This window comes from Oncorhynchus clarkii, chromosome 4, assembly GCF_045791955.1.
Source record: "Oncorhynchus clarkii lewisi isolate Uvic-CL-2024 chromosome 4, UVic_Ocla_1.0, whole genome shotgun sequence".
NCBI lineage: Eukaryota > Metazoa > Chordata > Actinopteri > Salmoniformes > Salmonidae > Oncorhynchus > Oncorhynchus clarkii.
Genome location: NC_092150.1, coordinates 8,068,043 through 8,090,068, shown reverse-complemented (window position 1 = coordinate 8,090,068; position 22,026 = coordinate 8,068,043). Strand labels below are relative to the sequence as shown.

Sequence of the window (22,026 nt, the reverse complement as noted above, 5' to 3'; positions counted from 1 at the left end):
ATAAGTATGTGAATTGGACCATTTGGGTGTCAGAGAAAATGTATGGAGTAAAAAGCATATTATTTTATTTAGGAATGTAGTGAAGTAAAAGTTGCCAAAAATATCAATATTAAAGTAGAAATACAAAACAAAAACTACTTCAGTAGTACTTTAAAATATTTGTATTTAAGTACTTTACAACACTGCCCAGAAGTGAGGAGTTCTGTATGGAGGTCAATGAGTGTCTTATTTGGTAAACAAAAAAAAAGGTAATTGCTCATTTGCTGCTTGAGGTTTATTTGATTTAATAGATGTTTGGAATGTTTAGGTTGTTATAAATGCACTGAGTGGCTGCCCATGCTGTCACAGATGCTATAACAACACTGATACAAATGAGTCCTCTTATCTTTCTCTATGGCTTGGTCACCTTTTGGCAACTTACCCAAAAACAAACTTATCAGAGTTGTCATCAGCCTGTTGTCAGAGACTAAATCACAGATAATGCGTTTTAGCATGGACATTGCCAGAGGGCTTCTACCATTTTAAAGTAGTCAACTGGGTGGCGATTCCTGAGTTGAGCAGTCAGACAATGATGATAATGGACTACTTTAAAATTACTAGAATGGTCCTTGCAAATGGGTCCTAGACTTCCTGACAGACCGCACCCACCACCTCAACGGTCAATTACAATGATGGCCTACCAGGGAAGAGTGGGTTAAACTGCCTTGTTCAGAGGCAGAATTACAGATTTTTACCTTGTCAGCTCGGGGATCCGCTCCAGCAACCTTGCGATTACCGGCCCAAAGCTCTTACCACTTGGCTACCTGCCGCCCCAGCAGACGTGAGGCATTTTGGTTAAATTGTGACTGATCTACAAATAATTAATAGTTCTTTATGACTCAAGGCAATCTGTAGTTCAGTCAGTCGGCAATCACATAGGGCGGAGCACAACTGGCCCAGCATCGTCCGGGTTAAGGTTTGGCCGGTGTAGGCCATCCTTGTTCTTAACAGACTTCCCTAGTTACATTTAAAAACGTGAAGAAAATAATAATAAAAATCACCTGCAATGTTGAAATGCAAACATATCTAAAATGATACCAAGAAGCACATTTGACACATTTAAAAAATTAAAAAATAAAAATTGTATTTTTTCCTTTATTAGGTTCATCAATATTATACAAGCAAAATAACTTAATAAAGGCCCAAATTAAATATCACATTTATACGAGGCAAAGACGAAGTACAAGGTTCCCAGAGAGACAACAGCAGCCCAGAGAAAACAGCAGCCCAGAGAAAACTAGGGAGGAAAACATTATTTCAGTTAAGAGAACAGGCCTGGACAGGTGTAAGCACTATCGCTGCATTTCCACCAGGCCTATCTAAAGGGTAATATACCAGATGGAGCCATCACCATATTGCTTACACCTATCCAATCCTCTAAGATCTATACAACTGCCTAGGGCGTGACTCATTTAGACTTTAACTAGGCCCGAAGGGCCGCACTGAAAATTGGTTACATTTATTTGCTGTCAATTTGCCCTAAGATACTCCTCCACCCATTGTTTTATGCTCTTACTATCTAAAACCAATCTAGCTTTCAGTTCAGTGATTAGTGGACACAGTAAAAATAATAATTATAATTTCTACACCAGTTTCAATTTGGTTTTAGTTATTTGAAAGCATATTGAGTCCCCCCCCCCCCCCCCCCCCCCCCCGCAATATAAATATTATTTAAAATGACAATCGACAAAAATGCCGATTAGACAGGCTGAATCGGGCTGTATGTTTCACACCCCTTGCCTAGGCCAGGGGTTCATTTGGGATTCAGGGTATAAAGACTGTAATAAACTGGGTGGTTCGAATGCTGATTGGCTGACAGCCAGAATATCAGACCGTATACCACAGGTATGACAAAACATTTATTTTTACTGTTCAAATTACATTGGTAACCAGTTTATAATAGCAATAAGGTACCTCAGGGGTTTGTGGTATATGGCCAATATACAACGGCTAAGGGCTGTATCCAGGCACTCTGCGTTGCATCGTGCATAAGAACAGCCCTTAGCCGTGGTATATTGGCCATATACCACACCCCCTCGGCCCTTATTGCTTAGACAGTGCATTGGATACCTACCCAGCTATACTTAGTCCATGCCAAGCTCTTCAGGTGTAGAGATACCAAGCTCCTCTAGTGTTGGTCGCAGCTCCTGAATTAAGTATGGGTAGATTTTTTTGTGGGGGCCAGATTTGTCCTGGGGGAAACAACATAAACCAACTGCTTTGAGGAAAATGCCAGGGACGATGTGCAGCAAAACACACACACACACACACACACACATACATACATACATACATATATGCTTTGTTTATTTCTGGGCAGAATGATTACAAAAAATATATATAAAATTGGGAGTTTGTAATATACCTCACGTTCAGAGTAAACATACAGAAAGGGGATAGACTAGTGACTAGGGGGGGGGTCAAAGGGGTCATTGCCATTCAACACGCGTTCTTCTAGAACTGATCGTTATCATTTTGAAGTGTTCCGAGGAGCATCCTCCAACTCACCTTGACAGCCTCCAGGATACGTATGGCGCTAGCCAGGTCATTTAATCTGCGGCAGGCTCGGAGAGCTGCTTCCAGGATCTTAGGCTCAGGCACCAGGTCGTATCCAATCAGCGTGTTCATCCCTGGACAAACAACGCCAGGGTTAGTTACCACAGGATGATAGAAGAGGTCTACTTTTCACAACAGTTGATTTAAAAAAAAACTAATGACGGCAAGTCACTTGAGACTCCAAAAGGATAGATTTTGTTCACTCAAATCATTCCTTAAAAAAAATGGTTTTGCTCATCTAGGGCGCTGGTTCTGCCGTACTACCATTACCCCTGGGGAAGACTCAGGGCAGAGGAAAATATGATTGGGGTTCAGTAACCAGGACAGGTTGAGCATAGGGCTGGCATGGTGACCATCTTACCGCCACATCGGCAGTCATAAGTCATGACCGTTGAGTCACGGCAACTAGGCTTCTCCAAAATGCTCTGATGTCGTTGATGGTCATTCATAACCTACAAAAACTTGCTGATGGCCTGGTACTCAGTGCTCTATTGTCCCTCTCATCTCTGACATCAATGCTAATGAAATATTTTTTTTTTTTTAAATAATAAAAACAGAGCCCTGGCATTGAGTTGGAGCGTAATAGGAGCACCTGTTCAGCGAGAGCCAGCTCCTCATTGCTGGTTGATGCATGGATTTAAAATAACTTTCTATTAAAGCCGTATTGTACAATTTTTCTATAGGCTAACGCAACCGATGTGAGAAAGTTGATGGCCTGTATTAAAAAGATCCCCATCAGCGTTCTATAGGCTAACGCAACCGATGTGAGAAAGTTGATGGCCTGTATTAAAAAGATCCCCATCAGCGTTCTATAGGCTAACGCAACCGATGTGAGAAAGTTGATGGCCTGTATTAAAAAGATCCCCATCAGCGTTCTATAGGCTAACGCAACCGATGTGAGAAAGTTGATGGCCTGTATTAAAAAGATCCCCATCAGCGTTCTATAGGCTAACGCAACTGATGTGAGAAAGTTGATGGCCTGTATTAAAAAGATCCCCATCAGCGTTCTATAGGCTAACGCAACCGATGTGAGAAAGTTGATGGCCTGTATTAAAAAGATCCCCATCAGCGTTCTATAGGCTAACGCAACCGATGTGAGAAAGTTGATGGCCTGTATTAAAAAGATCCCCATCGGCGTTCTATAGGCTAACGCAACCGATGTGAGAAAGTTGATGGCCTGTATTAAAAAGATCCCCATCAGCGTTCTATAGGCTAACGCAACCGATGTGAGAAAGTTGATGGCCTGTATTAAAAAGATCCCCATCAGCGTTCTATAGGCTAACGCAACCGATGTGAGAAAGTTGATGGCCTGTATTAAAAAGATCCCCATCAGCGTTCTATAGGCTAACGCAACCGATGTGAGAAAGTTGATGGCCTGTATTAAAAAGATCCCCATCAGCGTTCTATAGGCTAACGCAACCGATGTGAGAAAGTTGATGGCCTGTATTAAAAAGATCCCCATCAGCGTTCTATAGGCTAACGCAACCGATGTGAGAAAGTTGATGGCCTGTATTAAAAAGATCCCCATCAGCGTTCTATAGGCTAACGCAACCGATGTGAGAAAGTTGATGGCCTGTATTAAAAAGATCCCCATCAGCGTTCTATAGGCTAACGCAACTGATGTGAGAAAGTTGATGGCCTGTATTAAAAAGATCCCCATCAGCGTTCTATAGGCTAACGCAACCGATGTGAGAAAGTTGATGGCCTGTATTAAAAAGATCCCCATCAGCGTTCTATAGGCTAACGCAACCGATGTGAGAAAGTTGATGGCCTGTATTAAAAAGATCCCCATCAGCGTTCTATAGGCTAACGCAACTGATGTGAGAAAGTTGATGGCCTGTATTAAAAAGATCGCATCAGCGTTCTATAGGCTAGGCCCATTTATTTCTCAACTTCTCTAATATTAATGAATTAATATCGCGCCACTTCACAACAAGAGTAGCGTGCCTGGCTGGCATGAAAAGGAACTGCAGGAAGAGAGTCCTCTATTCAAGTGCATACCTGTATTTTAGAAATGTTTTCCACCCCGAGAATAAATCACTTTACTCCCGGGTAACCCAGGATTTCCCGCTAAAACCGCAAGTGTCATTCCAAAGTATATAAATATGTCTGGATTTTATTATAGCCTTTGGTATAAAAGTCAAGCCCGATGCTACCGGAACCTAACGAGCCATACATGAAATACATTTTAGGAGTACTATTTAACAAAAAAAATACATTTATTAATGAGCTCAAGGAAGCCCAAATGATTGTGGCTTTATCCAATACATATGATAAAGGCTACTGCAAATTACGCACGAGAGGAAAAACACAAAAGCCCATAGATGGAGCTAGCTACATGTTCTCTTGGGTAAATCAATTAAACTAGCTCCATTAGGCTAATCTTTGAGTGAACTGTATTACTGTACTGTATCATACAGACAGGAATCATTTAAACCATGCTAAAGCAAGTAGAAGCTAGCGAATTTGATTACAATAGGGCCTATTTGTATAATTAGTATGCGGAAAGTATTCAGGCCCCTTGACGTTTTACTCACATTGTTACGTTACAGCCTTGTTCTAAAATAAATGACATGTATATTTTCCGCCCTCTGTCTACACTCACACACACACACACACACAATACACCCTAAATGACTAATCGAAAACAGGTTTAGAAATGGTTTGCCCGTTTATAAAAACTAATCAGAAATACTTCTACTGTCCGTAGAGCACAGAGACTGTGTCGAGGATTGTGTAGAGGCACAGATCTGGGGAAGGGCACCAAAACATGTCTGCAGAATTGAAGGTCCCCAAGAACATATTGGCCTCCATCATTCTTCAAATGAAAGTTTGGAACCACCAAGACTCTTCCTAGAGCCGGCCGTCCGGCCAAACTGAGCAATCAGGGGAGAAGGGCCTTGGTCAGGGAGGTGACCAAGAACTGGATGGGCACTCTGACAGAGCTTCAGAGTTCCTCTGTGGAGATGGGAGAACCTTCCATAAGGACAACCATCTCTGCAGCACGCCACCAATCAGGCCTTTACAGTAGTGGCCAGACGGCATGACAGCCTGCTTGGAATTTGCCTAAAGGCACCTGAAGGACTCTCAGACCATGAAACAAGATTCTCTGGTCTGATGAAACCAAGATGAACTCTTTGGCCCGAAAGCCAAGCGTCACGCCTGGAGTAAACCTGGCACCGTCCCTATGGCGAAGCATGGTGGCGAAAGCATGATGTTTTTCAGCGGCAGCGACTGGGAGACTAGTCAGGATCGAGGGAAAGATTAATGGAGCAAAGTACAGAGAGATCCTTGATAAAAACTTTCTCCAGAGCGCTCAGGACCTCAGACTGGGGCGAAGGTTGGGATAAGTCTCTGAATGTCCTTGAGTGGCCCATCCAGAGCCTGGACTTGAACCCGATCAAACATCTCTGGAGACCTGAAAATAGCTGTGCAGCGAAGCTCCCCATCCAACTTGACAGAGCTTGAGAGAATCTGCAGAGAGGAATGGGAGAAACTCCAAATACAGGTGTGTCAAGCATGTAGTGTCACACCCAAGAAGACTCGAGGCTGTAATCACTGCTTTAACAAAGTACTGAGTAAAGGGTCTGAATACTTATGTAAATGTAATATAAGTTTTCTTAATAAATTAGCAAAAATGTCTAACCACCATTAAAAAAAGTTTGCAAAAACGTCTAAAAAAAAGATCATTCAACACATTCGTAGGTTATATGTAAATACCAAATAAAAATGGAGAATAGTCTGATGGTGAGAATAACATCAAGTCCTTGTCACATTGTGAATGAGAGACTGATTGTGTGTAGTCTGACCAATTAACTGAGCAGAGGTCATGCCTTTCATGCAACTTTTTTCAAAACATATTTAGTTTTATCATGCAGCCTAAGAATGTATTAGAAACCAAAACATTTGGCCTAAGGTTCAGATCACAACTAAAGTTGCATTAAAAAATATATATATATATTTTTTACTTTAAAGTAAAGCATATAGGAGGACCTGTTTCAAATAATAATTTTGTTAACCGTTCAACTCCTCCGGAAATCATATCTTCTATTTTATTTCAGCCACGTTCAATTGTATTAGTCTTACTATAAAATAATCATAAGCAAATCTTGTCTGCTAAATTAACTAGTGTAGCCTACAGCCATATGGCATAACCAGATCAGGGCCCAACATAAGGATGACTCAGAATACGGTATTCTGTTCTTCTGAAATACGACATTTTCACAACGCGTTTCTTGAGAACTTTCGTTAGTATGTCGGTCTGTTATAAAGCCCTTTTGTGTGGAAAAACTCATTCTGATTGGCTGAGCCTGGCTCCCAAAGTGGGTGGGCCTATGCCCTCCCGGGCCCACCCATGGCTGCGCCCCTGCCCAGTCATGTGAAATCCATACATTAGGGCCTAATGAATTTCTTTCAATTGACTGAACCTTATATGAAATGTAATTAAGCCAAATATTTTATATTGGTGCATTTATATTTTTGTTGAGTATAAATTTATTTATTAGACTTTCAAATGTAGATGTCCCAAAGGTCTGCATCAGTGGTTTGTAGGCCGTGAGTGAAGATGCGTTGTTAATTAATGGTCAATTACCATGAGACCAGGAGTTATTTGCATGACAGTTACCGGCTGACAAAATGTCATGACTTCCACAACCCTAGTTGAGAACTACTGATATCTAGTCAACTGTAAATCTCTATATACATACATACATACATACATACACATAAAAACATACACACACACACTCTTCCACGTAATCAATGCAGCTGTGCACTATGCTCTTTGTCATAATCGTAGGGCTGACCATGTGATTTCATCGTCACCCACCTTTCCTCAGCTCCCACGCATCAATATCTGCCTTGTTAAAATAGGTTACCCAGCGGGCATCAAACTCCTCGTCCGATTCCAGCTTCCCACCATGGGCGTAACACCTCTGGGCCAGGGGAGCTGCAGGAAAAGATACAGGGATTATTAAAGAAAAATGTCACCTCAGTCTTACACCACCATGGATATTGGGAGTCTTCCCCAAAGAAAAGGGGTGGGGTTTAGAGAGCCTATAGTCTGACTAGAGCATCGCCTCAGACTCTAGTCAGACTATAGGCTCTCTAAGCCCCACCCCCTTTCTTTGGGGAATAGAGAGCCTATAGTCTGACTAGAGCATCGCCTCAGACTATAGGCTAGTCAGACTATAGGCTAGAGCATCGCCTCAGACTCTAGCCCCACCCCACCCCTTTCTTTGGGGAATAGAGAGCCTATAGTCTGACTAGAGCATCGCCTCAGACTCTAGTCAGACTATAGGCTCTCTAAGCCCCACCCCTTTTCTTTGGGGAATAGAGAGCCTATAGTCTGACTAGAGCATCGCCTCAGATTCTAGTCAGACTATAGGCTCTCTAAGCCCCACCCCTTTTCTTTGGGGAATAGAGAGCCTATAGTCTGACTAGAGCATCGCCTCAGACTCTAGTCAGACTATAGGCTCTCTAAGCCCCACCCCTTTTCTTTGGGGAATAGAGAGCCTATAGTCTGACTAGAGCATCGCCTCAGACTCTAGTCAGGGCCACAGATATTCAGATCCCAGTTCAAAACATGGGAGGGGCTGAGTATGCATAGCAACAACACTTGGGCTGTTTATTATCTATGCATAGTCACTTCACCCCTACAAACATGAACAAATGACCTCAACTTAACCGTACCCCATGCACATTAACTCAGTACCCCCAGTATATAGCCTCATTATTGTTAACTTAGTGTTACTTTAGTTTATTTGGTAAATATTTTCTTAACTCCATTTCTTGAACTGCATTGTTGGTTAACGGCTTGTAAAGTAAGCATTTCACGGTAAGGTCTACACCGGTTGTAATTAGGTGCATATGACAAATATTTGTTGTTGTTGTTGATTTAACTACTCTAAACTCCGATAAATCGCGAACATTGTGAAATATTTGTTCTTATATTTGATGAGGTTGAAGCACTTCTGACACCATGTTATGATTTTAGACAGATGGGACTTTACTGCGCAGCAAGCAGAGCACAAAGCTTCTAAATGAGCCATTTAGTGATAACCGAGCCCTGCCCGTACCCTAGTTATTGATGGGGGAAAAAAAGAGAACAGGCCCTTCCCTGCCCTAACCTGATGTATAACGTCAGGGGTCGGGTAGCAGAGCCATCACTAGTCAAGTGTATTTAGCTACATCTACTAGGGCCGTAGATGTAAATAAGTAAAAACTGACATTGTGTGACCAGTGTATTGGCATGACCTAGCTAGATGGCAGTCATGGCACCATTAATGGTTAAATTGTTCACAGTCCAACATGGTGAGGGAATGGAAGCCAGGTTGAAGGCACAGTAAATTATAGCCTGACGACTGACTAAATGCTTCCCCTGCTCTGTCGTTCCCTACATACTTCGGTCTGAGACGGCCATCATTTTAGTCATTTGAGGTGATGAGGAGTGTTGTACAAAGTAATCAGCAATTGGATCGTCTAACCAATCAGAGTATCAAAGTCATTAACTTATTATTATTTTTTTTTTTTTTAAACGCTGCTTTTACCCACCTGTGGGCTGGGTCTGGTCCAACCAATCGGTTTCTGGACCAATCCGACAGACCCAAATGTGTGAGCTTTCAGTGCAGGGTCAGGGAGGTAACCAGAGTCATTGTGGAGAATATAATAACATCAGTGTTTGTCTGGAGCAAGGAGTCTGGGTAGCTAGACAAAGTAAGTTATGCTTTCTAAGAACCAAATATGTCCCAATATATGTTGAGAAAATATAGCTAACAAGTTATGCCATTTGCTATGGCTTGAGCTATGCAGTGCAGTACCTCGCTCTAGAAAACCCTTAATATAACAGTAGGGGTTTCAGTGGTTAGCGTCGGCCACGGTTGGTGAACTAAAATTCAGACGCTGTGTTAACGTTTTAAAGTCATAATCGTCACTTGATAAATGGTTTTCAAACCATATACTGATATGCCCCTTATCTTTCATATCAGCAAGAAATAGTCTTAAAAACACTTACTGTAGCAGCTTTGCAGATATCCATAAACTGTGTGTGTGTCTCCAGTTAAAGTGAACGACACTTCCTCCCCAGTTACGCATAAGGCGTCTGTCTGCATGCTCCCCAGTCGAAACCGGTCGTACATATGACATCGTTTGTTTGTTTTGGACTTCGGTTTTTTTTCGGCTGTTCGGGCACAAATGATCTTGAGAAAAACGGAAGTACGGAGCCGAAGTCTACACCCATTCATCGGTGATTGGTCAACAGTAGGGACTCTTCAATAAAAGTATGTTATTCAACGAGACTACTAGTTTTCATGACCATTTTCCTCATTGAAAAATACTGCACCAAACATTATCTGAAATTGTGCAATTAAGATATCTGCAAAAACAAATTATTGACCGATTTCAGTTCTTAGATTAATTCGGACTATTGAGGAAGTGGATACTGGCTTCAAATTGTAAAAAAATGGACAGACAGTACTATTGCCGAAGGTATTTTAAGGGAGTAACATACACGGTTAGCTAAATTCGGCTAGGCACCAGCCACACCGAAGCCTTTACACCGGTGTTTGGAGCCCGCCAGCTAATTAGTACACGTGGCCGCCCATGTTCAGAACGAGCTTCGGGGATCTTAAAATACCCCTGGCCATAATATACCACCGTCAATAGGCACCAAATCAGTGAGCAGGTCTATTAATGGGTTATGCGGCAATGTACTATTAACCAGCAGTAGTTCGCTACTAGTTAGTCGAGCTGGTTTGCTAGCTAGAGTTGCTGCCTGTTTAGTACTAGTTAATGTTACAGTCCTTCATTTAAAAGCACAATCTAGCATTGAGTTGAACAACCATTCCAGTCTATATGCAAACGTAAGCTAGTGAACTAGAACGTTTAGCTAGTTAGACATGGCAAATCATCTGCTATCCAGTGCTAATTCGCTAGCTAGTATTAGACATATAGGCCATGGTTATGGCATTAGATAGTTAACTTGCTAGTTACAGGCCTAAGCCTCACCTCAAGCAGTCGGTCATTGCAAGGACATCAATAAAAAATAGTAAAAAAAAATCCACTTGAATATTACAAAGCATTTTTAAACATTACATTTGTTTTAAGGATTAAAGGGATTTAGCTCATCTAACACGTCTACCACTTGTAGTTCACCGAAAACGTGTATTTTGTAGTTATCCATTCGCAACTGATTGTGCTAGTAACATGCTAACATTAGCTAGCCAGCCAAAAACGACTGCCGACAGTGATTTCCGCATGAACGTCCCAAACTACGAAATTAAGTGATAACACAATAATACCTGTAAGTCCGAGCTGTGGCCGTGTCAAACTCCGGGCACCGGACACTGAAAGTCGGACGGCGGCTCGAAACATGATGCAGGGACAGTCAGCTAACGTTACGGACAAGCAAATATTGATGGGATCAGACTTTGACTCAAGGATGTTAGCTGGTAGCTCAATACCAAGTTCCCACGGCGCATGCGCAAGGTTAGAAACGTAACTCTCTCCACTCACATTTAATACATAGTGCCTGCCTTCAGGAAGTATTCACACCCCTTGACTTTTTAAAATTTATTTTTCCCCCTAACATTGGTTGTGTTACAGTCCGAATTTAAAGATTGAAAAATGTATATTGTGCCACTGATCTACACAATAACCCATAATGTCAAAGGGGAATTTTGTTCAGACATTTTTACAAATTATTAAAAAGCTCAAAATGTTGAGTCAATAACTACTTGTAAGGGAGCGAACCGAGAGTAGCCAAGGGAGGTGATAGAATGAGGACCCATCATTGTACAAAAACAATACTTGCATTTATTAGAGATGCTGAATTTCAGGACACATGGCTTGTCTCACACAGTTATCCATAGCAACAGTCAGGAAAAGAACATTCACAAAAATGACAGATGACTGTGAGTCTAAAGCGCAGCCCCTCAATTGGGTTCCTGCTGCAACTAAAACTAGGGATTACCCCTTATCCAGCTCTAAACAAAGCCTAACTCTCCCCTTACTGGGACTAAAGAGAGTCTACAAGAACAGCCTAAAGCATGGCTGTCCAACCCACTTCCTGGAGAACTACAGTCCTGTGAGTGTTCAGTCCAACCCTAATTTAAAACACACCTGATTCTACTAATTAGCTGCTCAACAAGACCTTAACTAGCTGAATCAGATAGCTAAATTAGGGTTGGACAGAAAACCTACAGGACAGTAGATCTCCAAGAAGAGGGTTGGACTGAAAACCTACAGGACAGTAGTTCTCCAGGAAGAGGGTTGGGCAGCCCTGGCCTAAAGCAACTGCCTGTACATACAAGACACAACAAACTGCTATTGAGCACCTTGTTTAAAACAATTATAATAATGGTGTTCAACCCTGAGCTGGATGAAAAGGACAGAATTGAACAATTTTCTCATCAACCCCACCCACACTTGTTAGCCAATGACAATAAGGTTTTAATTAGAACAACTTTACTTTGTTAATTAGACCAGGTAACACTATGCATGGTTTCCCAAACTCGGTCCACGGGACCCCAAAGGGTACAAGTGTTGTTTTTTTGCCCCAGCAACTAATCATCAAGCTTTGATCATTTGAATCAGCTGTGTAGTGTTAGGGCAAAAAACAAAACTTGCACCCTTTGGGGTCCTGAGGACAGAGTTTGGGAAACACTGCACTATACTGTTTTACCCACTTCATGTATATACTGTATTCTATTCAAGGCCATCCTATTCAACTAATGCTGTACATATACTATTCTATCCTACGTATTCTATAGATATACTACATATTCTATCCACATACTGTCCATAATGTCTATACATCCCATCACATACATACAGTGGGGAGAACAAGTATTTGATACACTGCTGATTTTGCAGGTTTTCCTACTTACAAAGCATGTAGAGGTCTGTATTTTTTTTAATCATAGGTACACTTCAACTGTGAGAGACGGAATCTAAAACAAAAATCCAGAAAATCACATTGTATGATTTTTAAGTAATTAATTTGCATTTTATTGCATGACATAAGTATTTGATCACCTACCAACCAGTAAGAATTCCGGCTCTCACAGACCTGTTAGTTTTTCTTTAAGAAGCCCTCCTGTTCTCCACTCATTACCTGTATTAACTGCACCTGTTTAAACTCGTTACCTGTATAAAAGACACCTGTCCACACACTCAATCAAACAGACTCCAACATCTCCACAATGGCCAAGACCAGAGAGCTGTGTAAGGACATCAGGGATACAATTGTAGACCTGCACAAGGCTGGGATGGGCTACAGGACAATAGGCAAGCAGCTTGGTGAGAAGGTCACAACTGTTGGCGCAATTATTAGAAAATGGAAGAAGTTCAAGATGACGGTCGATCACCCTCGGTCTGGGGCTCCATGCAAGATCTCACCTTGTGAGGCATCAATGATCATGAGGAAGGTGAGGGATCAGCCCAGAACTACATGGCAGGACCTGGCCAATGACCTGAAGAGAGCTGTGACCACAGTCTCAAAGAAAACTATTAGTAACACACTACGCCGTCATGGATTAAAATCTTGCAGTGCACGCAATGTCCCCCTGCTCAAGCCAGGGCATGTCCAGGCCCGTCTGAAGTTTGCCAATGACCATCTGGATGATCCAGAGGAGGAATGGGAGGAGGTCATGTGGTCTGATGAGACAAAAATAGAGCTTTTTGGTCTAAACTCCACTCGCCGTGTTTGGAAGAAGAAGGATGAGTACAACCCCAAGAACAACATCCCAACAGTAAAGCATGGAGGTGGAAACATCATTCTTTGGGGATGCTTTTCTGTAAAGGGGACAGGACGACTCCACCGTATTGAGGGGAGGATGGATGGGGCCATGTATCGTGAGATCTTGGCCAACAACCTCCTTCCCTTAGTAAGAGCATTGAAGATGGGTCGTACCTGGGTCTTCCAGCATGACAACGACCCGAAACATACAGCCAGGGCAACTACGGAGTGGCCCCGTAAGAAGCATTTCAAGGTCCTGGAGTGGCCTAGCCAGTCTCCAGACCTGAACCCAATAGAAAATCTTTGGATGAAGCTGAAAGTCCGTATTGCCCAGCGGCAGCCCCGAAACCTGAAGGATCTGGAGACGGTCTGTATGGAGGAGTGGGCCAAAATCCCTTCTGCAGTGTGTGCAAACCTGGTCAAGAACTACAGGAAACATATGATCTCTGTAATTGCAAACAAAGGTTTCTGTACCAAATATTAAGTTCTGCTTTTCTGATGTATCAAATACTTATGTCATGCAAATTAATTGCTTAAAAATCATACAATGTGATTTTTCTGGATTTTTGTTTTAGATTCCGTCTCTCACAGTTGAAGTGTGCCTATGATAAAAATGACAGACCTCTACATTCTTTGTGTGTAGGAAAACCTGCAAAATCGGCAGTGTATCAAATACTTGTTCTCCCCACTCTCTCTCTCTCTCTCTATATATATATATATATATATAGTACCAGTCAAAAGTTTGGACACTGCTCATTCAAAGTTTTTCTACATTGTAGAATAATAGTGAAGACATAAATGATAAAGACTATGAAATAACACACATGGAATCATGTAGTAACCAAAAAAGTGTTTAACAAATCTAAATATATTTGAGATTCTTAAAAGTAGCCACCCTTTGACTTGATGACAGCTTAGCACATTCTTGGCATTCTCTCAACCAGTTTCATGAGGTAGTCACCTGGAATGCATTTCAATTAACAGACATGTCTTGTTAATTCATGGAAATTCTTTCCTTCTTAATGCTTTTGAGCCAATCAGTTGTGTTGTGACAAGGTAGGGTTGGTATACAGAAGATAACCGTATTTAGTAAAAGATTAGGTCAAGAATAGCTCAAATAAGCAAAGAGAAACGACAGTCCATTACTTTCAAATATGAAGATCAGTCAATACGGAAAATTTCAATAACTTCAAGTTTCTTCAAGTACAGTCGCAAAAACCAAGCGCTATGATGAAACTGGCTCTCAAGGACCACCACAGGAAAGGAAGACCCAGAGTTACCTCTGCTGCAGAGAATACATTCAGAGTTTGAGTAACAGACACATCTCAACATCAACTGTTCAGAGGATGCTGCATGAATCAGGCTTTCATGGTCGAATTGCTGCAAAGAAACCACTAAAGGACATCAGTAATAAGAAGAGACTTGCTTGGGCCAAGAGACACAAGCAATGGACATTAGACCGGTGGAAATCTGTCCTTTGGTCTGATAAGTCCAAATTTGAGATTTTTGGTTCCAACCGCCGTGTTTTTGTGAGAAGCAGAGTAGGTGAACAAATGATCTCCGCATGAGTGGTGCCCACCGTGAAGCATGGAGGAGGAGGTGTGATGGTGTGGGGGTGCTTTGCTGGTGATACTGTTGGTGATTTTATTTAGAATGCAAGGCACACTTAACCAGCATGGCTACCACAGCATTCTGCAGCGATACGCCATCCCATCTGGTTTGCTCCTATTGGGACTATCATTTTTTTTGTTCAACAGGACAATGACCTAACACACCTCCAGGCTGTGTAAGAGCTTTTGACCAAGAAGGAGAGTGATGGAGTGCTGGATCAGATGACCTGGCCTCCACAATCACCCGACCTCAACCCAATTGAGATGGTTTGGGATGAGTTGGACAGCAGAGTGAAGGCATTGCAGCCAACAAGTGCTCAGCCTATCTGGGAACTACTTCAAGACTGTTGGAAAAGCATTCCAGGTGAAGCTGGTTGAGAGAATGCCAAGAGTATGCAAAGCTTTCATCACGGCAAAGGCTGGCTACTTTGAAGAATCTCAAATATTAAATATATATTTGTTTAACACTTTTTTGTGTTACTACATGATTACGTATGTGTTATTTATAGTTTTGATGCCTTCACTATTTTTCTACAATGTAGAAAATTGTAGAAATTAAAGAAAACCCCTTGACTGAGTAGGTGTGTCCACACTTTTGACTGGTACTATATATATATATAAATACACACTGACCCCAAACTTTTGAACTGTACTTAGAAATGTCCTTGTTTTTGAAAGAAAAGTTTTGTCCATTAAAATAACATCACATTGATCAGAAATACAGTGTAGACATGGTTAATGTTGTAAATAAATGACTATTGTAGCTGGAAACGGGGTATGTACATATGGTCACTGTGAGGACGACATCATCGATGCACTTATTGATGAAGCCAGTGACTGATGTGGTGTACTCCTCAATGCCATCGGAGGAATCCCAGAACATATTCCAGTCTGTGCTAGATACCCAAATCATGCAGGGTTTCTGTGCTAGCAAAACAGTCCTGTAGCTTAGCATCTGCTTCCTCTGACCACTTTTTTATTGATCTAGTCACTGGTGCTTCCTGCTTTAATTTTTTTATTTTTGCTTGTAAGCAGGAATCAGGAGAATACAATTATGGTCAGATTTGCCAAATGGAGGGCGAGGGAGAGCATTGTATGTGTCTGTGGAGTATAGGTGGTCCAGAGTTCCTTTTCCTCTGGCTGCACATTTAACATGCTGATAGAATTTTGGTAAAACGGATTTAATTTTCCCTGTATTAAAGTCTCCGGCTGCTAGGAGTGCCGCCTCCTGGTGAGCATTTTCTTGTTTGCTCATGGCGGAATACAGCTCATTCAATGCTGTCTTAGTGCCAGCCTCTGACTGTGGTGGTATCTAAACAGCTACAAAGAATACAGATGAAAACTATCTCGGTAGGTAGTGTGGTCTACAGTTTATCATGAGATACTCTACCTCAGGTGAGCAGTAGCTTGAGACTTCCTTAGATATTGTGCACCAGCTGTTGTTTACAAAAATACATAGTCCCCCACCCCTTGTCTTACCAGACGCTGCTGTTCTATCCTGCCGGTACAGCGTATAACCAGCCAGCTGTATGTTGATGTTGTCATCGTTCAGCCACAACTCCATGAAGCATAAGATGTTACAGTTTTTAATGTCCCGTTGGTAGTTTAATCTTCCGCAGAACTCATCTATTTTATTGTCCAAAGATTGCACGTTTGCTAGCAGAATGGAGTGAAGTGGGGGTTTATTTGATCGCCTACAAATTCTCAGAAGGCAGCCCGACCTTTGGCCCCTCTTTCTCCGTGTCCTCTTCACGCAGATCACGGGATCGGGGCCTGTTCCCGAGGAAGCAGCGTGTCCTTCGCGTCGGGCTCGTCAGAGTCGTGAAAGGAAAAAGAGGATTCTGCTAGTCCGTGGTGAGTAATCGCAGTCCTGATGTCTAGAAGTTATTTTCGGGTCATAAGAGACGGTAGAGGCAACATTATTAACATTACATTAAGTTATGGTCTCGGTAATCCCCTTGCCTGACCCGGTAAAACTACCTGACTCACTCTAAGCCCTGTGCGGCCCAGACGATCACTATCCATGATTCCCTGTCCTTGCCTAAGCCCCACCAGGATTGTACCTCCATCCAAGAATCATTTTCCCCGCATCAAATCAAAGTGTATTTGTCACGTGCGCTGAATACAACAGGTATTTTACCTTACAGTGAAATGCTTACTTACAGGCTCTAACCAATAGTGCAAAGTAGGTATTAGGTGAACATTAGGTAAGTAAAGAAATAAAACAACAGTAAAAAGGCAGGCTATATACAGTAGTGAGGCTATAACAGTAGCGAGGCTACATACAGACACCGGTTAGTCAGGCTGATTGAGGTAGTATGTACATGTAGATATGGTTAAGGTGACTATGCATATATGATGAACAGAGAGTAGCAGTAGCGTAAAAGAGGGGTTGGCAGGTGGTGGGTGGGACACAATGCAGATCTCCCGCACATTGGCTAACCGGGCTCACTGGTTGGTCGGCCCAATTGAGGTAGTATGTACATGAATGTATAGTTAAAGTGACTATGCATATATGATTAACAGAGAGTAGCAGCCTTCAGCCTTGTCATCCGACCACTGTCCAAGAGTCCCTCTTCCTCTTCCTGCCCTCAGCCTTGTCATCTGACCACTGTCCAAGAGTCCCTCTTCTTCTCCGTGCCCTCAGCCATGTCGTCTGACCACTGTCCAAGAGTCCCTCTTCCTCTCCCTGCCCTCAGCCTTGTCGTCTGACCACTGTCCAAGAGTCCCTCTTCCTCTCCCTGCCCTCAGCCATGTCGTCTGACCACTGTCCAAGAGTCCCTCTTCCTCTCCCTGCCCTCAGCCATGTCGCCTGACCACTGTCCATGAGTCCCTCTTCTTCTCCGTGCCCTCAGCCATGTCGTCTGACCACTGTCCAAGAGTCCCTCTTCCTCTCCCTGCCCTCAGCCTTGTCGTCTGACCACTGTCCAAGAGTCCCTCTTCCTCTCCCTGCCCTCAGCCATGTCATCTGACCACTGTCCAAGAGTCCCTCTTCCTCTCCCTGCCCTCAGCCATGTCTTCTGACCACTGTCCAAGAGTCCCTCTTCCTCTCCCTGCCCTCAGCCATGTCGTCTGACCACTGTCCAAGAGTCCCTCTTCCTCTCCCTGCCCTCAGCCTTGTCGTCTGACCACTGTCCAAGAGTCCCTCTTCCTCTCCCTGCCCTCAGCCATGTCTTCTGACCACTGTCCAAGAGTTCCTCTTCCTCTCCCTGCATGTGAGCCATGGCGAATCCCAAGAAGTTTCAGAACTTGCTCCCCTCCTTCACTCGCATTTCAAGAACGCCTGCTGCCAGTCCAGGGATAATACCTAGTCATTTATTACAAAGTCGCTCGAACGGCGTGTCAAAAGATATACACAGACACCTGGCTGGAGGAACCTGAAATTGAGTAGTTCAAGGCAAGTTCAGAGAGGCATTGTGTATTTCCTTTTCACAGGTTTGGCAGCAAGATAACATAAGATCATTTTGGATTTAGACAACATTTTGTATCGAGGCCATTATTAATATCAACAGCCCACATAGCCTATGGGCTATGGTCTACTTGTCTCCCGAGAGAGGGCCATCTGGTGTTGGGGAAATGGCTGTCTGGAGGCTGTGTTTTTGAGGGGAGCGGGACGCAAGGTGAGCGTGGTGAACAACTTAGCAGTCCCCATCCTCATCACACCTCATGTCCCTCACTGTGTGAGTGACCCAGAAAAGGAAAGGGATTTGGCACATTATCAATTAGTAAGATGATTGTACTCAAGTTCTTCATTTTACTTGGTTAGTAGTAACAAACTGGAAAAACGTAGTTTGATATTTGTCAGAACATACGAGTCTTTCATATTTCCCTTTTCTGGTGAGGAACCACACTCTTAGAAATAAAAGGTACTAAGTAGAACCATACAGGGTTCTTCAGTTTGTACCCATAGGGGACCTCTTTTTGGTGCTGGGTAGAACCCTTTGCACAGGGTTCTATCTAGAACGTCTATGTAGGGTTCTTCAAATAACCCCCTGTATATGGTTCCACCTAGAACACTCTATGTAGGGTTCTACCAAAAAACATTTTATCTTTGGAGGGTTCTTCCCAGAACCCTCTATGTAGGGTTCTACCGAAAAACCTTTAATCTTTGCAGGGTTCTTCCTAGAACCTTTTTCCCCCAAAGAGTTCAGCTATCACTTCACCTTTAAGGGCACTGTTCTAGTTCAGCTATCACTTCACCTTTAAGGGCACTGTTCTAGTTCAGCTATCACTTCACCTTTAAGGGCACTGTTCTAGTTCAGCTATCACTTCACCTTTAAGGGCACTGTTCTAGTTTAGCTATCACTTCACCTTTAATAAGGGCACTGTTCTAGTTTAGCTGTCACTTCACCTTTAAGGGCACTGTTCTAGTTCAGCTATCACTTCACCTTTAAGGGCACTGTTCTAGTTCAGCTATCACTTCACCTTTAAGGGCACTGTTCTAGTTTAGCTGTCACTTCACCTTTAAGGGAACTGGTCTAGTTCAGTTATCACTTTACCTTTAAGGGCACTGTTCTAGTTCAGCTATCACTTCACCTTTAAGGGCACTGTTCTAGTTCAGCTATCACTTCACCTTCAAGGGCACTGTTCTAGTTCAGCTATCACTTCACCTTTAAGGGCACTGTTCTAGTTCAGCTATCACTTCACCTTCAAGGGCACTGTTCTAGTTCAGCTATCACTTCACCTTTAAGGGCACTGTTCTAGTTTAGCTATCACTTCACCTTTAATAAGGGCACTGTTCTAGTTCAGCTATCACTTCACCTTTAAGGGCACTGTTCTAGTTCAGCTATCACTTCACCTTTAAGGGCACTGTTCTAGTTCAGCTATCACTTCACCTTTAAGGGCACTGTTCTAGTTCAGCTGTCACTTCACCTTTAAGGGCACTGTTCTAGTTCAGCTATCACTTCACCTTTAAGGGCACGGTTCTAGTTCAGCTATCACTTCACCTTTAAGGGCACTGTTCTAGTTCAGCTATCACTTCACCTTTAAGGGCACTGTTCTAGTTCAGCTATCACTTCACCTTTAAGGGCACTGTTCTATAGCACAGCCAGAAAATTCATAGATGTTATGTCTCCACTTATAACCCATTTGATGTCTTTATCTACAATATCGGCAAGCTATTGTTCTGCTTCCTTATCCAATAGTATGCAATACTCGCTAGAGTAGTAGATGATTTGACACGAAGCAGTTGCTGTGGCCCTCATATGGAAAAGGTACAGTGTTATAATGCTGAAATTATTCCTCACAGAATATATACACACACACACACACACACACACACACACACACACACACACACACACACACACACACACACACACACACACACACACACACACACACACACGGCTAACTACGTGTCTGTATCTCCTCCTTGTGGACATTGATGACACTCCACTGTCCTGTGAAATGGGAGCACCTGGTATATGGCACGTACTGTACACTATCTCCATGGCAGCCTGCAGTGCTGAGCATCCCCACCTTGTGGCAGAGCACTGAAATGGTTCAGTCCATGGGTTAGAGCATCCTGGTCCTGGGGGACCCGAAGGGGTGCACATTTTTGTTTTTGCCCTAGCACTACACACCTGATTCAAATCATCAAGGCCTTTTGATGAGTTGATGATTTGAATCAGCTGTGTAGAGTTAGGGCAAAAACAAAAATGTCCACCCCTTCGGGTCCCCCAGGACCAGGACCAGGGTTGAGAACCAGTGGGTTAGAGAGACTGGGTCTGAGTAGTGATTAAATGGTTCAGTCCGTAGGTTAGAGAGACTGGGTCTGAGTAGTGATTAAATGGTTCAGTCCGCAGGTTAGAGAGACTGGGTCTGAGTAGTGATTAAATGGTTCAGTCCGCAGGTTAGAGAGACTGGGTAGTGTAGTGATTAAATGGTTCAGTCCGTAGGTTAGAGAGACTGGGTAGTGTAGTGATTAAATGGTTCAGTCCGTAGGTTAGAGAGACTGGGTAGTGTAGTGATTAAATGGTTCAGTCCGTAGGTTAGAGAGACTGGGTAGTGTAGTGATTAAATGGTTCAGTCCGTAGGTTAGAGAGACTGGGTAGTGTAGTGATTAAATGGTTCAGTCCGCAGGTTAGAGAGACTGGGTAGTGTAGTGATTAAATGGTTCAGTCCGTAGGTTAGAGAGACTGGGTAGTGTAGTGATTAAATGGTTCAGTCCGTAGGTTAGAGAGACTGGGTAGTGTAGTGATTAAATGGTTCAGTCCGTAGGTTAGAGAGACTGGGTAGTGTAGTGATTAAATGGTTCAGTCCGTAGGTTAGAGAGACTGGGTAGTGTAGTGATTAAATGGTTCAGTCCGTAGGTTAGAGAGACTGGGTAGTGTAGTGATTAAATGGTTCAGTCCGTAGGTTAGAGAGACTGGGTAGTGTAGTGATTAAATGGTTCAGTCCGTAGGTTAGAGAGACTGGGTAGTGTAGTGATTAAATGGTTCAGTCCGTAGGTTAGAGAGACTGGGTAGTGTAGTGATTAAATGGTTCAGTCCGTAGGTTAGAGAGACTGGGTCTGAGTAGTGATTAAATGGTTCAGTCCGTAGGTTAGAGAGACTGGGTAGTGTAGTGATTAAATGGTTCAGTCCGTAGGTTAGAGAGACTGGGTAGTGTAGTGATTAAATGGTTCAGTCCGTAGGTTAGAGAGACTGGGTAGAGTAGTGATTAAATGGTTCAGTCCGTAGGTTAGAGAGACTGGGTAGTGTAGTGATTAAATGGTTCAGTCCGTAGGTTAGAGAGACTGGGTCTGAGTAGTGATTAAATGGTTCAGTCCGTAGGTTAGAGAGCCTGGGTCTGAGTAGTGATTAAATGGTTCAGTCCGTAGGTTAGAGAGACTGGGTAGTGTAGTGATTAAATGGTTCAGTCCGTAGGTTAGAGAGACTGGGTCTGAGTAGTGATTAAATGGTTCAGTCCGCAGGTTAGAGAGACTGGGTAGTGTAGTGATTAAATGGTTCAGTCCGCAGGTTAGAGAGACTGGGTAGTGTAGTGATTAAATGGTTCAGTCCGTAGGTTAGAGAGACTGGGTCTGAGTAGTGATTAAATGGTTCAGTCCGCAGGTTAGAGAGACTGGGTAGTGTAGTGATTAAA

At 42.9% G+C, this 22,026-nt stretch overlaps 1 protein-coding gene across 1 annotated transcript; it reads right to left on the bottom strand.

Moving 5' to 3' along the window:
- Nucleotides 1-146: 146 nt before the first annotated feature.
- Nucleotides 147-11,148, bottom strand: LOC139406367 (cytochrome c oxidase subunit 5A, mitochondrial-like). The gene is made up of 5 exons (XM_071148892.1): nt 10,893-11,148; nt 7,424-7,543; nt 2,548-2,669; nt 2,114-2,231; nt 147-1,276 (listed from the first exon to the last, which is right to left on the bottom strand). The coding sequence occupies exons 1-4, from the start codon at nt 10,963-10,965 to the stop codon at nt 2,124-2,126; spliced, it is 423 nt and encodes a 140-aa protein (XP_071004993.1). The 5' UTR covers nt 10,966-11,148; the 3' UTR covers nt 147-1,276; nt 2,114-2,123.
- Nucleotides 11,149-22,026: the final 10,878 nt, after the last annotated feature.

Excerpts from the sequence above, each read along its gene's own strand:
- LOC139406367 (XM_071148892.1), bottom strand. The coding sequence starts at position 10,965 with ATGTTTCGAGCCGCCGTCCGACTTTCAGTGTCCGGTGCCCGGAGTTTG. Across the intron at positions 7,544-10,892 it reads GCCACAGCTCGGACTTACAG|CTCCCCTGGCCCAGAGGTGT; the intron begins GTATTATTGTGT and ends CTTTTCCTGCAG. Across the intron at positions 2,670-7,423 it reads TGCGTGGGAGCTGAGGAAAG|GGATGAACACGCTGATTGGA; the intron begins GTGGGTGACGAT and ends TTGTTTGTCCAG.